Source organism: Hetaerina americana, unplaced genomic scaffold (assembly GCF_022747635.1).
Source record: "Hetaerina americana unplaced genomic scaffold, ioHetAmer1.1.p SCAF_10, whole genome shotgun sequence".
Lineage (NCBI taxonomy): Eukaryota > Metazoa > Arthropoda > Insecta > Odonata > Calopterygidae > Hetaerina > Hetaerina americana.
In genome coordinates this window covers 55543422-55558185 of record NW_027286070.1, presented here as the reverse complement: position 1 = coordinate 55558185, position 14764 = coordinate 55543422, and the positions used below count along the sequence as shown (strand labels likewise).

Genomic DNA, 14764 nt, shown 5'->3' with positions numbered 1-14764 from the left:
GATTTTCTCTACCGCCTGTTGGTACTCCTTCCTTTTCAAACCATTTGATACTTCTACATTCCATTTTCTAACCCGCCGCCCCTGCCCTATCTTTTTGAAACGGACGCTGTATTTCATAACAATTAAATTGCGGTCAGAGTCCGCATCCGCTCCCGTGAAGCTGTGAGAATTTATCACACTGTTCCTAAACCTGTGTCTAACCAGAATATAATCTAGCTGATACCTTTCTGAGTCACCTGGCATTTTCCATGTGTACCTGCGTCTTTTGTGGTGTCTAAACCAAGTGTTGGTGATGACTAACCCCTGTCTCCTGCAGAACTCAAAATGCTTTTTCCCCGCGGTCATTCCTCATGCCTAAACCATATTCCCCCACCTCATCACCATCTCTTCTTTCGCCTACCGTCGCATTCCAATCCCCAATCACTATCAAATGTTTCCCTGCAGGAACACACGCGATTATGTCCTCTAACTGGTTGTATATCCTATCGACCTCTTCTTCCTTATGGTTGCTCGGTGGCATGTATACCCGAATAATAACCAAGTTCGTCGGTTCTGCTTTTATCTCTATTAGTAATAATCTATCCGTTACCTGTTCTATGTTGACTACGCTTCTTCCTACCTCTTCATTTAATATTATGGCAACTCCTCGTTGGCTCTCATCCCCGCCGCTGTATATTATTCTATAATTATCACTCCAGAAATCCCCGCTATCCTTCCATCTCAACTCACATAGAGCTAGAAAATCTGTTTTTACCCTTTCCATCTCTCGCTTAACATTCTCCAATTTCCCTGTCCTCATAATTGTCCTAACATTCCACGTTCCTATTCTTACTAATTTGTTCTTCTTCTCCTGCGTCGTCTGTCCTGCTGCTGCTGGTTGTCGCTTGCAAGGGTTTCGTGGGATGACGACCGCGGAAGCCTTGCCTCCCCCGCTGCCGGGCACGACACACGGCCGATTGTGCCGAGCCCCGTAGTTGCCAGGACTCAAAATCTCTGTATAGTCCATCATGTTAATCTCGGGAATGATAATTGAGGTGGTTTCCCGTTGCCTTCCTCAATAGTGTTTTTAACGTGACACCATCACTTATTGGCCGCCCCACTGGGGTCAGACGCCATTGCAGCCGCCTCACTGAGGAACAGGCGCTGCGTGGACTACCTTTCGTCTGGCTCCTAACCTTCGACCTATCTGGCATGGGTGACCCTACCAGGAGCCATTATTATTAATCCCGCCAGCACAGCTCTAGGGGCCATCGGAACGCACAAGCCCTTCCACCACGTCAAGGTTGTAATCTGGGGAGGGATATATACATATATATATATATATATATATATATATATATATATATATATATATATATATATATATATATATATATATACATTTATATATATATATATAACTATAAACAGTAATCAACCTGAAGGACGGTTTGGTAGGTGATGTTAGAGTTCACGTAGTACTAAGCTTGACAGCGTGTGAAATTCACACATCAGGGTAGGGAGGGGGCAGTTCCTTTCACTGTGCCTGTTGTGGTTTCCCGGGAAGACCTGATACCCGAAAAATCACATAGCTTGGGTGGAGCTGCAGGTGCCCAGAGTGCCTTGCCCGGGAATCGAAACCGGGCCCCTCCGGTCGGCAGTCCAAAGCTCTACCCCCTGGACTACCGCGACCCATATATATATATACATACAGGGTCCGTACAATAAGAGTATCGTGACGGGTTCACTGTAGCCTCAACGGAGCAGTGGATGGGGGTCCGACCGGTCGGCTCGGTAGAGGGGTCCCCCAAAACTCAGGCGCACTTAAGTTTATTCGCCTCCGGGCATGCGTTGAGACAGGAGGTGGATTGTTGTGACGTGTGATTGTTTGTGGTGTCGTCGCGCTAGCATGGAGCACACCGTCAAGCAACGGTACGCCTTGATGTTTTGCGTTAAACTCGGGAAATCGGCGTCGGAGACCCTTGAACTCATTAAACCGGCTTATGGACATGATGCCTTCTGCCGGACCAGAGTTTTTGAGTGGCACAAAATATTTATGGAAGGCCGGGTGCTCGTCGAAGATGAGCACTGCGTTGGAAACGGACAAGGGTTGGGAGGTTTAAATGACTGGAGCACCCAGATACTCGCGGGTTCTCACCTATATGATAGTTGAAGATTTCGGAAGGGTTTCAATCACCGAAACAGAGGAACAGTCATCGAAAGATTGGTCGTGGAACTCAGAGTGAGTAGGGATGGGATAATTAAGGAAGATGGGAGATTTGCTGGAATAGCCATGGTTATTCATCCGGATGGAAAGGGTAGTGGTGTATTCACCATGTAGATGGCAGGGCAGAAATTACTGGAGAGGCGTTATATTATTATGTTTTTTGAGGTGCAGGTGGCGTCGGGTTGGGATTGGTAGTAAGGTTAGGTGGCGGGTCTTAGAAGATGGCAGCATTTGCATCATGGGCGGTTGCATGCTGCGGACAGGGGCGGAGAAGAGACAAGGGTGCCCGGAGATGGTCTCTTCGTCTGGAGGATATTTAGCAATTTCGGCGGGCGAAACGAAACGAAGGCACAACGTGGGAAACAAGCGATGTGAACCGACTGTTATTCATAATTAGAAAGATTTCACGGATTATATGCTTAAATTTGTGGGTTCCGGGAAAGAAATGGTGATAAGGCTGGGTCATTATGGGCGGTTTGGTTTGAAGAGAGGAGTTAATTTGGTAAACAGTTTAAGAATTTTACTGTTCAGTAGCTTTTCAAAGTACCCACGTTTCCTTAGAGAGTCATGTAGGCTGGCCCATGTATTTCTCTTGGGAGGGGTGTTGTTGCAGACGCGGAGGTCACGGACTGAGCGTGAGAAAGGGATGGAGCGTTTTGTATGGGATGGTTGGCAGCTCTTGAAATTAAGTTATTGATGGTTGTTGGTCGGTTTAACATGGACTGAGGTGTTAAGTTTATTGTTCCGGAGGTGAATGTCCATGTATAGGAAATTAATATTCGAATCGGATGTAGATGAAGTGAAAGATGCTGCGAAGGAGGAGTTGAGAGAGGAAATGGAGGATGAAGTTTCGTGTCCGTGGGACCACAGGAGGAAAACGTCATCAATGTAGCGGGCCCAGAAGAGTGGTTTAAGGATTTGTTGGTGGAGAAAGGTATGTTGGTGGGACGAAATAAATACTCCACTAGCGTTTGAAATCTTGGTCTAATCATAAGCAGCAAATTCTCCTGGGCAGATGACGTATAACTTATTCAAAACAAAATCAACTCCATATTGTATTAAATTAAATAGACACCTACTATCTGTAAACGCCCATAAAAAGCTTGTTCATATTCATATATTTCCGATAATTGATTACTGCTGTCTAGTTATGATGAGTGTTCCGTATCTAGAAATCATATTTAAGCAATCGGTAGTTGATCACAAGGATCCCAGTGTTTGGAAAACAGCTAATGTAACACCTAAATTTAAAAACGGAGACATGGAGGCCGAGTTATTACATACCTATTTCTCTCAATTGCTGAGTAACTCATACATAAAGTTCAACGCCCAATCCTTTCTTATGATAAATTCACCCGTAGTTTCAGAAAAAAAGATCACGTCAGACATTATTTTTGCCATCTAGGGTGGCTGATGATAAAATTAAGACGGAGACTGTTTTTGTGTACACTGCTTACCAATGAAAGGTCGTATTTGCTACTTGATGCCTTCGTTACTCAACCTTCACATGACTAACGTTGTTACACTAATAGTTTAAGTGACAACTCAATTCCTGCCCTCTCATACAACTAAAATAATTCTCTATGAATGCAATAAATCTTTGGAAGAACATCCCCCAGCAACATGATACACACGTCCCTGCAAATAGATTTAAATCTGTATTATTTAGCGTCTCTTTTCATGTGTATATTGAGTTAATTGCTTTTGTTTTCCAACCATTGCACAATGACTCGTGTGTGTGTATATGTATATCGCATATGTACTTTGATGATTTATTATATTCATATCTTATATTGTGACATATTAACGTATAATTTTTAAAGAAAATTAGCGAATATAATTTCCTCGTCAAAACCACCAAAATTATTCATGTCAAATGCATAATATACAATTTTGTAACATACATGTATTTCGATGAGACGAAATTTGCTCTATATATTGTAAAATTTGATTTTATTCTTGAGGGGTTCTGCCATTGGACATATAAAATGTTATTATTATTTTTAAGGTTAGTCTCAAGCTGGAATCGGGTAGATTAATTTAGTAAACTCCTTCGGTTTTGTCTTAATTTATCTTTGCATGTCTATTCCAAGTTTCAAGGTAGATAGATAAAATACATTCATAGAGTTTCTCACGTCTTTGAGTCCATGTAGCAAAGAATCGAGTTCCTTCTCAATATTTGTATAAAATACTGCGATATTATTAAAATATGTCTTTAGTCTAACCGCTGTCTCAATTAGATGTATTATTGTCAACTTGGTGCTTCGGTTTTTCCTGAAGCTCTGCTGTTATTCATGAATGATCACAATGGATTATCAAACCTTTAATTGAATTGAAGCGGATGTAAAAACGAATATGTTGAGAGATATTATTATCAGCCAATATTTGTATTTATTCTTATCTGTTTGCGCTGACATCTTCCGTGACCTGCTTCTTGTAATTCATCCTTGGCCATCTGTAATTCTGCTCTGCCATATTTTCTTTATTTTAAGTCTTCGGCGACCGTTTTGCCTCAGGATATGTCCAGTTAGCTTCTCTCTTCTTCTTGCAAGTTTCCTTCAAATGCTTTTCTCTTCACTCGCTCTTCAAAGTACTCTCAAAAGTACTCTATTTTATTTTCAGAATTCCCTAGCATCACATTTCTATCGCTTCTTTTATTCATTTCTCAGGTGCTTGGATCGTGGATGTCTCACAGCCATAGGATAGTAAACTCCATTTGTAAGGTTAGCCCCATGAATCCCTTCATTATGTCAAGTACTACATATTTATCAGCCGTCGGTGGTTCTTTATTGTAATAGAAGACTTCTTCATCATGCCTGTTTCGCTTTATCTATCCTCTTTTTTCCAACACGATTCTTGCTTCGTACATAGTATAACTCTTCCAATTGTTCCAGTGTCTTCCCCTTGCCACATTTTAAGGTTACCTTCCCAACTTCGATTACTGACCGACCGTTATCATAATCTTTATCTTTCTTGCATTGATGTTGTTTTTCCCCTCTCTTTTCTCTATATATGCTATAGTGTCCTTGTCCGGCATTTTTTTTCTCTTCAAGCAAAAATATGTCGTCCACAAATTGCAGGCTGCTTACTATTATTTCTCCTCGCCTTGATCTCCTTCATTGTCTTAGAGATATGCAAATTAAAGGTCAAAGGCGATGATCTGACCTTCATCTTTTTGTTTCTTGTCTGCCTTCACCACACGTCACAGGCTCCCCTCTTGTATACGCATGTATATATCAATAGAGAATGTGTCAAACTCCTCTCGTAATTTTATTTCAATTTCTTTTGGGGTGCGCAGTAACATACGTACAATCCATGGGTATAATGTACAGTAGGTACTAGCCCACGTTGTGTAAAGTTTCCTCCATATCCAAGAATGCTATAAATGGAGCGCGTGAATAGCGTCCCTTGAACCCCTACTCCTTCTAAATCCAAAGTGACCCTTATGTATTACTATTCGACTCTCCTTTCCACTCCTCGGTACATATTGATTCTTTTCTTTATCTTGGAGGAGCGGGTCGTCAGTCGTGGTCACCCTTTAATTTTTTTTTGTATTTGGACTTGCTACTGTTATTCATAGTAAAGATTATCACCTCCGGAACAACTTTCAATTTTAATCTAACCATTTTTTCCATAATTATACCAAATTCTGACATAAGGGTTACAAACATTAGTGCAGCCGGATTTTACCGGTCTTTAGCTTTCTAATACAGCTCTATCAATAAGAGCCCGATTTTCAGCTGTTGGGAGAATGGGCTACCAGTTATAATTCTACGAAACATGGCTCTCAGTAACCCTAGAATTCTTTTGGTCGTTATAATATGGTATAGATCACATTTTGGTGCTCTATTGTATTTCATAGCCGAATGGCAGTATTGGTTTCTTATGTTGAAATACTGCATTAGCGTGAACCGACTGAGATTTCGTTTCTATTCTCTGGAGATCTCTTCCAGGATTTCATTTTCGTTATTTTTTCGTCATTTCTAATCAGATAATTTAATCCCTTGCTCAGTAGTCCTTCATTCAGACATTATTGTAAAAGTGTGTTGTATATGAATCTGCATTTCCTTCATAAATCTGACTTTATTTTATAATACACGCATCCTTACCTCCCGTTACCTTTTTTCAAACTTTAGTTGCGGCAAAGTGAGTAGTTTGAAGTTTTATTGTTTTAATAATTATCCTGTAATAAAAAATATGTTTTTATAATTAATAAACTCAATAATCAGCACTGTCATTTTAAGATTAGCAACAGACCCGGAGAATAAAGCAAGTGTGCGCCACTTTAATATGAATGATTAAATTAATATGAAATTTATTAGAGTTACATTATGATTGGGGTTAAAGGGTATACACAGGTATATGCATACACATTTAACTTTAATACTATACACAATATATATATATATATATATATATATATATATATATGTAGTAGTAGTATTTAGGGGAGGCGACCGACAGCTAAGGTCATTTGCGCCATAGGGGATGGACAGGAAAGGGTGAAGGGAGGAGAGAAACCCGGCGTCGGCATTAGCCTGCTCTTTACGAAAGGCGCCAAGGGGTCCGCAGCTTAACGTCCCATCCGACGGACGGCGTACTCACTCATAAGTGCCCTCCACAAAGCACCTCAAGTAGGGATCGAGATACCTCTGAAAAATATTCAACACCGCCGGAATTTGAACCCGCGCCCTCAATATATATGTATATACTATATACATACTGACATACATGCCGACCCCGGTGGCGGCGGGATAATGTCCTCGCCTGCCATTTCAAGGGTCGCGGGTTCGATTCCCGCCTGGGTGAGCTTCCCTCCATCTAGGGCTTGGATGTTTGTAAATGTGACCATTGTTATCGTTGTTAATATTTCGATGTAATGGCCGAAATGTGCTGTTTTCGGGCTAATACTGAATAAATAAATAAAACATGAAATTAGCCCATTATGATACATATAAAGAAAATATTTTATTATAAATGGAAGTCATTTATGGTGGGCCATAAAATTTTTCTATTTAAATGCAAAACTTCGAAAATATAAAAAACAGAAGACTGAATTTGCGCGCATACAACCGGTATGGTGCATTCCTAGTGGCGGCGTTCCCCATGTGTCGAAGGCGGTTGGAGCGGCTGCTTGCGGGTCGTGGCTTATGTTGGCGTCAACGATGCCGTCGACCGTGAATCTGAAGAGATTCTGAATTCCTTCCGGTAATTGAACTCGGAAGTGAAGCGGGTAAGTGGTGTCGAGAGGATTGATATGACGCTCTCGATCTGCAGTCTTATTTCTCGGATTATTCGCGGACCTCTGGTTTGTAGCTGAGTGGAAGTTATCAATCAGAGGTCGCGTGGTTTCTTCAGGGATATCGGGGGGTCTTCGTCAACCATCATCCGGTCATTCATACGTGTCGGAACCCCATTAACCGCACAACACGTCTGAGGCCGCCAGATGTATAGCGGGTGGGATATTTGAGCACTGCAGGGCTTTTTTAGATTAAAGCGTAGGTCAGCATGTAGGTCAGCATGTAGGTCAATTAGTGGGTCTCTAAAGTTTAAAAAATAAAGTCGCAGAATATCTTCACCTTATTCAAATCGCAGGCGCATATATAAAAATTGGGACAGAAATCTGGTTATCCACTGATATTTCCGATAGTGAAATTTTCCCAAAATCCTTTTCAATTCATAGAAATGTCAGATCAAATAGAATCGGAGGCGGTATCTTTATTGCAGTTATTAATTAAAAATTATTGCGTCAGCAGGGCTGAGATAATGCCGGGTAATGGCTTGTTAAGCGCGTGGTGCTCAATTAAAAGTCCTCAATGCAAACGAATTTATGTATGTGCATTTTACAGACCGCCAGTTGGCCGAGACAATTCAATACTAGAATTAGATTAGCAAATCAAAGGTTTTTCATCCCAACACAATGATCGCGACGCTATCATCTGTGGAGATTTCGATGTCCCATCAGTTGACTGGAGCATCTATACAAGTTTGTAGTTTTAAAACGGGCGGTAAGACAAAGATATCTGCGAATCGTCGTTGAATTCTTTTACGTCGAACTCGTTGAATCAACTGGTCACTTAACCTGCTATAGGTTATAATATTCTTCACTTGTTGGCAACGAATATTCTCGAAAAAGTCTTTAGAAACTATAAAAGGATTTAGTCACCACGGGGCAGTTGCTAAGTTTTCGCATCATGGGGTGCGAAATAAGAAGCCTAAAAGGAAAATTTACTTGTTTAAAGGAGGGGACTACAATGGCCTTAAGGTGCGTGCTACAGAATCAATTTGCTAGTTTTAAGACAGATAGTAATCACCGAAACACTGAGGATACATGGAGTCACTTCCTTGAGATCACGCGCTCAGCAGCCAACAAGTTCATGTCCAGTAAATGTAAAAAAGATAACACAGAACCTAGGTGGTACAACGCGGATGTTAGGAAGACATTACGACGTCAAAGGCTATGTCACGCCAAGATGAAAAATATTAGGAATGATATCTCTAGCGAAAAAAAGAATGAGATCACTAATGATCACAAAATATCTAGGGCGAATGCCAAGAATGAATTACGGAAAGTTTTAGGAAAAAGTTTAGCGTAAAATTTGAAAGAGAATCCCAAAGCATTTTGATCATAGTATGTCAGAGAATTTCAGGGAAATAAGTCAATTGCCGATTCACTCAAAAATGATGAAGGAGAAAGAGTAACCAGCAGTTTGGAAAAGGCTACCTTATTACATTCCTTCTTTCAAAGCGTCTTCAATAATATCTTACAGATTACCACCGATACCTTACGAAATCGTGCCTATCAATCGATGCCCAAAATTGAAACCTCATATGATGGAATAGAAGGTTTGCTGAAAAATGTTAAGCCCAATAAATCCTCAGGGCCCGATGAAATATCCGCTCGTATATTTAAGAATGCAGCTTCGGAAATCGCGCCGTATCTAGAAATAATATTTAAGAGGTCGCTGGTAGATCACAAGGTTTCCAGAGATCGGAAAACGCCTAACGTAACACAATACTTAAAAACGAAGGCAAGGAGGAACCGAGTAATTACAGACCTATTTCCCTCACATCCATTTCATGCAAGGTTATGGAACATATAGTTGTTAGGTGAGACACCTTGATGATCATGAGTTATTAATGAAAAATCAACACGGTTTCCGAAAAGGTAGATCCTGTGAGACACAACCTACGCTTTTCGTTCATGATATTCCTAGTTCGGAAGAGAGTAATGTTCCTTTTCTAGATTTTAAGAAAGCCTTCGGCAAAGTACTTGGTAGTAAACTACTCGTAAAGCTTGAAGGATATGGTATAGATAAAAATATGCGGGGTTGGATTGAAGACTTTTTGAATGGTCGGGTTCAAAGAGTATTCATAGATGGAGTTAGCTCAAATGCAGTAGAATTTATGTTCGTTCGAAGGTTTCCGCGGCGATGAGTAGGTGATTTCCACATTTTTCGGGCTGCGTCCGCGTATGTCGTTTAAATGTACAACAGTTTCGCCAGCTATCCTGCTGGCGTCCTCAGGTCAGTTGTTACCCTATGAAGAGTAATCGTACCTTTTTTACTCCTACTTTAAGATACGTTTATTTGCCGACGATGCGGTGGTTTACCGTGCTATCCGTGATCCTGGGGTAGCGGTAGTTTTGTCAGATGACCTTAATGCTATACAGTGCTTGGGCGACTTTTGGCAATTATAATTAAACTTAAAAAAGTGCGTAGTCGTAAATATTTGGAAAAAGAGGAATTTCCTCCCGAACGCCTACTGCATTGGGAACACCGAAATGGAATGTTTAGACCCAATTTAATACCTTGGTGTTGCCCTTACTCACGATCTCTCCTGGTTGAAATACATACGGGGAATACGCGGACAAGCTAACAAAAGATTAGGTTTTATTAGAAGAGTACTGCATAAATGTGATGAAAAGGTTAAAGAGATATTTTATCTTTAGCCGGTGAGGTCTTATGTAGAATATACTGCTATTATATGGGATCCTCATGAAGTTGGATTGATTGCCGAATTGGATCGCGTCCAGCGTAGAGGAGCTACATTTGTAAAACGTTGCCATGATAAACCTAGTAGCGTATCCAATATATTAGAGCAGCAAGGCTGAAGTCACTCTCGGTGCGTTAATGATTCTTTAAATTAAAGATTGAAGCTCTTGTATAAATTGGAAGGAGGTCTCTTAAGCGTTGACGCTGAAAATGTATTATTACCCCTATTGTACTGTGGTAAGAGAGACCATGCTAATAAAATTAGAGAGATAAAGTGGAGAACAGATAGATTTAAGATGTTATTTTTTCCACGAACGATAGGGGATCATAATAACATTGCCCGTCCGCGGTAGTGCCATGTTCGGGTAAAAATTAGTCAAGTGTGTATTCACTCCATAGCGGTTGCTTGCAGGGTACATAAATAAATTAATATTTGATGGCAAATCAATGGCCCAAGTGGTAAATTTTGAAGTGTTCTAAGGATAGGGAGAAGTCGAGTGAATGACACGGAGCATCACTTCGGGCGAGAGGATAAATCAAAATGTGTTCCGAAAGACGCATCAAGCGACTTGTGGGCATTTCCATTGTTGGAAGACTGACAAAAATGAAGCTATATATTTACTTTTATTTCCCAAAATATTAAATTGGTAAAACTGAGGATAGGTATGGTTCACCGGATAACAGGTACATTTTGAATTAGATTTTCCGTGATGAACGGGTGAAGCCATCTCTGGTCTTCATCTCCCATTAAGATGTACATTTCCCTTTCGATAGATAATTTTGTCTGTTCCTGTATATCGTCCTGTATAACACTAACAGTGTTGCTCTTATTTCATATACTGGTTACTATACTTCTTATTAAAGTTCCCCTTCACTGAATGCAGCTGTGGTTTTGAAATTAAATGAAGTGAATATTACTACTACTACTATTATTATATTAGTAATAACTTCAGATAAATATAATTTAAAAAATGTTGTAAAATAGCCAATAAAATTTATAAATGATAATATCCTAACACCATGCCAGTCAATGCATTATTAATTCACCTCGGACAGCTGTATGCTTGTGCATAACCAAATATACTACGTCGAAACATTTATTGAAATTATCACTTAATGATGTAAGGTATCATTTGGCATTTAAATTGTTTATTTTTTCTTTCGAACCAACTAAAAAAGTATCAGCTCATTTTGATTTTCAACTTTACAAAATCCGAAGCTTGGTTTTGATATAATCTTCGAATCTTTAAATTTCCATAATCATTTCTTGGCGTGGTATTAAAATGAGCAATGGGATGGGAGTTTAAATAACGTAGTCATCACATTTCGAGGAGCTACATTTTACGCAATATATAAATACCTCCGTCGAACCATTTATTACGATATTTAGTAAATGAAAAGATATAATTTAACAATTAAAATATTTAATGTATTAGTATTTATAACGAACAAAAGGTATATCAGCTCATTTTGATTTTAAGCCCAATCAAACAACAAACAAACAATTCGAAGATTGGTTTTGATTTTCTACTTCGAATCTTCAAACTTCCCCCCTTCTCGAAACCATCTTTTGGCGCTCTACCGAATAATGAGGTTAAAGCACTACAAAACAATTGTGCATGTGTTGCGTATTCATTAGAAAGAATTTATATTCGTGCATAGTTTTATCAGAGCATGTGCAATTTAATGGTTAATATCTATGCAGTTCTTGTTATTTGCAGAAAAATCATTACTTACGTCTTACAGGTTCTCGGTTTTACTATATAAATGTATATTTTGATGGAAAAATTTTAATACAAATATAATTTGCCTGAATTATATTCTTTTCTTTCAGTAGAAGAAATCAAGCATTTATTATTTTAATGAATATTTCCATGCTAACGTAGCTTACTGCTTTGCAGCACGCTTTTAATAATCGCTTGTCTTTTTTTCTGTCTTCTGCGCATGCGTGTGACATAGTGGGTTTTCTGCTGAGCTCTCAGAGCTGTGCTCGAAGTCAATCAAGATTCACAGCGTTTGTTACCATTCGGAACGTACACAGGGAGAACAGGGGAGACAAAGGTTATGATAAGTTGTCGTTCTCGTCCATTATTGACTGAAATCTCAGAAAAATGTGAATTTAATTTTTTTTGTAAATTTATGATGGATTATTTCATGTCGCAAAAGTAAAGTAGCATGTTATCCTTTTTCTATACCATTGATTGTTTTCATCTTCTTTCAGACTCTCAACTCGAAGAAAAGACAAGCGGTTCAATGGGTAACTATGATGAAGTAAGTATTAACATATTTTTCGTTTTTTATATAGCTATCTATGTGTCATTTTAGAAACTGTGAATGGTCATTCACCTTTAGAATGCAATAAGTTGTTGCCACTAATGTATTGTTCTTATAAGAAATCACCCTCCCGCCGAGAGCGTCCTTCTAGTTTATTGAATTGAGGCAACCTATGTAAAATTCAGATGTTGTAAATTATTAATTGTGAATTAATGAATGTAAGCGAAATTGATATATCTTCTTTCTTGTACAGTACAAACGCCTACGTTCAATGCTATTCCGTCATAATTGACGGACTAGCACCGGTTACATGTATTATTCAGTGATTCGCCGTTAGTAATATTATTTCTAAAATGTTAATTTTATAATATATTTTGCTCTATGTTACGTCCTCATCGAGATGAGGAAAAATAAATGCTTGTTCTTAGATATGACTTGTTGGCGGTGGCTACTTGTCCCAGATACCTACAGTTGCGATGAACGTTGAAGTTCAGAATGCATTCTCGTTAATTATCGCGGCCGACGACTTTTTTAGGGTCACGGCTAGTATGATCGAATTGTTCCCCTTTTTCATTCGGCTTCTGTTATCGCTGAATTTATTGTTATATGGTGGGTAACTTGGTGACTCATCTTGTTAGTTTTAAATCATATTATTTATATGATTATTTGTCTAGTAAATGTTGACTACCTTGCCTAAGGTAATGTTTCAACATATATTGAAGCGTAGGTGTTCCACTAAAATGTACTGGAAAACCTTTTTCTTGAATATCAACCATGAATTTTCACAAGTGTTACACCAAATGTAACTAACGCCGAATTTTTGTGTTGCATGGTGCATCAGCTTACTCCGGTGGTATGATAACCTTAGTGTAGTTTACATTTGAAGATGTCGAAGAAGAAACTTCTGAACAACGTCAGTAGTAAAGCTTGCTTTCCATTTTTCATTCTCATTTCTTTCCATCCTCGGCTTTTCTAGCGGAATAGAGAAAGTACTGTATCCATTGGTGTCACCTTGAGATATGATCTGTCATGCTTATTCTTTGTGTGTGTGAGAATGGCTATCGGGTACTCGAGGTCATCTGGCCATCCAAGGGTCAAGGCTCAATAGACGTTTTGTTTTTTAGGCTAATGGAGAAACACCGGAGAGATTAACGATTTGACAGTCATGGATTGCAGTGGCCATTACATAACTCTCATTATTCTACTAATAGTTTAATAAATTTAATTAAAAAACTGAAGAAAATAATATAGATAATAAACGGATTAGTTCGGCGTTTTGCAGATGGAACACGACTGTTACTTTCGTTTTGAGTCACATTCTGGGTGCACAAACTGCCAGAGAAGCTGTCACTGGCAACAGAATTTATCGTTTATTGTGTGCATCATGTGTATATTTTCATTTTAACAATCCTCTGCATTCCGTTGCCTTTTCTTCTGCGCTAATCTAATCTGCCTCACTATGCGTGTTGTTATTTGATGGATTTTTTGTTTAAAATAGCGGCCCAATATGTTCTCGGTCGCAGTGTCGCCCGTTCAGATAAGGCCATCATACCCCGAGATCGAAGCACTATTATGCCGATAGAAGGTCCCAAGGAGCATATGTGTGCATTAAGAGGGAATAAAAGGACGTATGGAATTAGGAGGGGGAAGTTGAAATCGAAGGGAGAAATATTAGAAGGGATAAATGGTTAATGCTTAGAAGGAAATATTCTTGAATTCTAGGGGTCGGCCACGTATCACTTCCCAAAACACCATCCTGCTCCGGTATTTGGCGATGAGACCCCGTATTTGCTGAGACCGTGAAACATTTGCCTCCAATATAAGATTAATGTCGAGATTATATCGGAGTCGTTTCATAAGGAGAGCCCGCATGTTATAATTAAAAAATTGATTAATGAACTGCAAAGTTAACTTTTAGTTATTAGGCGAGTTCATGATGGATGAACTGCCAGATTAGTCCACTCTCAGATAGTAAAAATGAAAGTAATTGAATCACCTTCATTACAAAACTTTCCCAAGTTTTCTCATTCGAAGAAGCCCAATCGCTTCCTCTTGCGTTTTATGAGTGAGGATGTACGTAGACTATTTAGGATCATCATCAAAGTGAAGAAGTTATGGCATGAAAGAAATTACATCCCCGTCCCTCAAACGAGGGAGCAAGCAACCAATTTATCAATATATATATATATATATATATATATATATATATATATATATATATATATTCTTAATGCAAACCGTCTTATGCTAACGTGCATTATGAAATTTTAGCTGTCTGCCCTTGAAGGCA

General features: G+C 39.1%; 1 protein-coding gene across 6 annotated transcripts in view; it reads left to right on the top strand.

The window, feature by feature from the left end:
* The window catches only part of Aldh-III (Aldehyde dehydrogenase type III), a 90665-nt gene that overhangs the window by 25846 nt on the left and 50055 nt on the right, over positions 1 to 14764 (top strand). For 4 of the 6 annotated variants that reach the window (XM_071598683.1, XM_071598681.1, XM_071598682.1 and 1 more), the window contains exon 2: positions 12422 to 12471. In XM_071598683.1, coding sequence (XP_071454784.1) covers positions 12422 to 12471 — 50 coding nt within the window. Of the gene's footprint in view, positions 1 to 12168; positions 12314 to 12421; positions 12472 to 14764 lie in introns of those variants that run through there. The other 2 variants (XM_071598685.1, XM_071598684.1) reach the window with 2 other exon arrangements.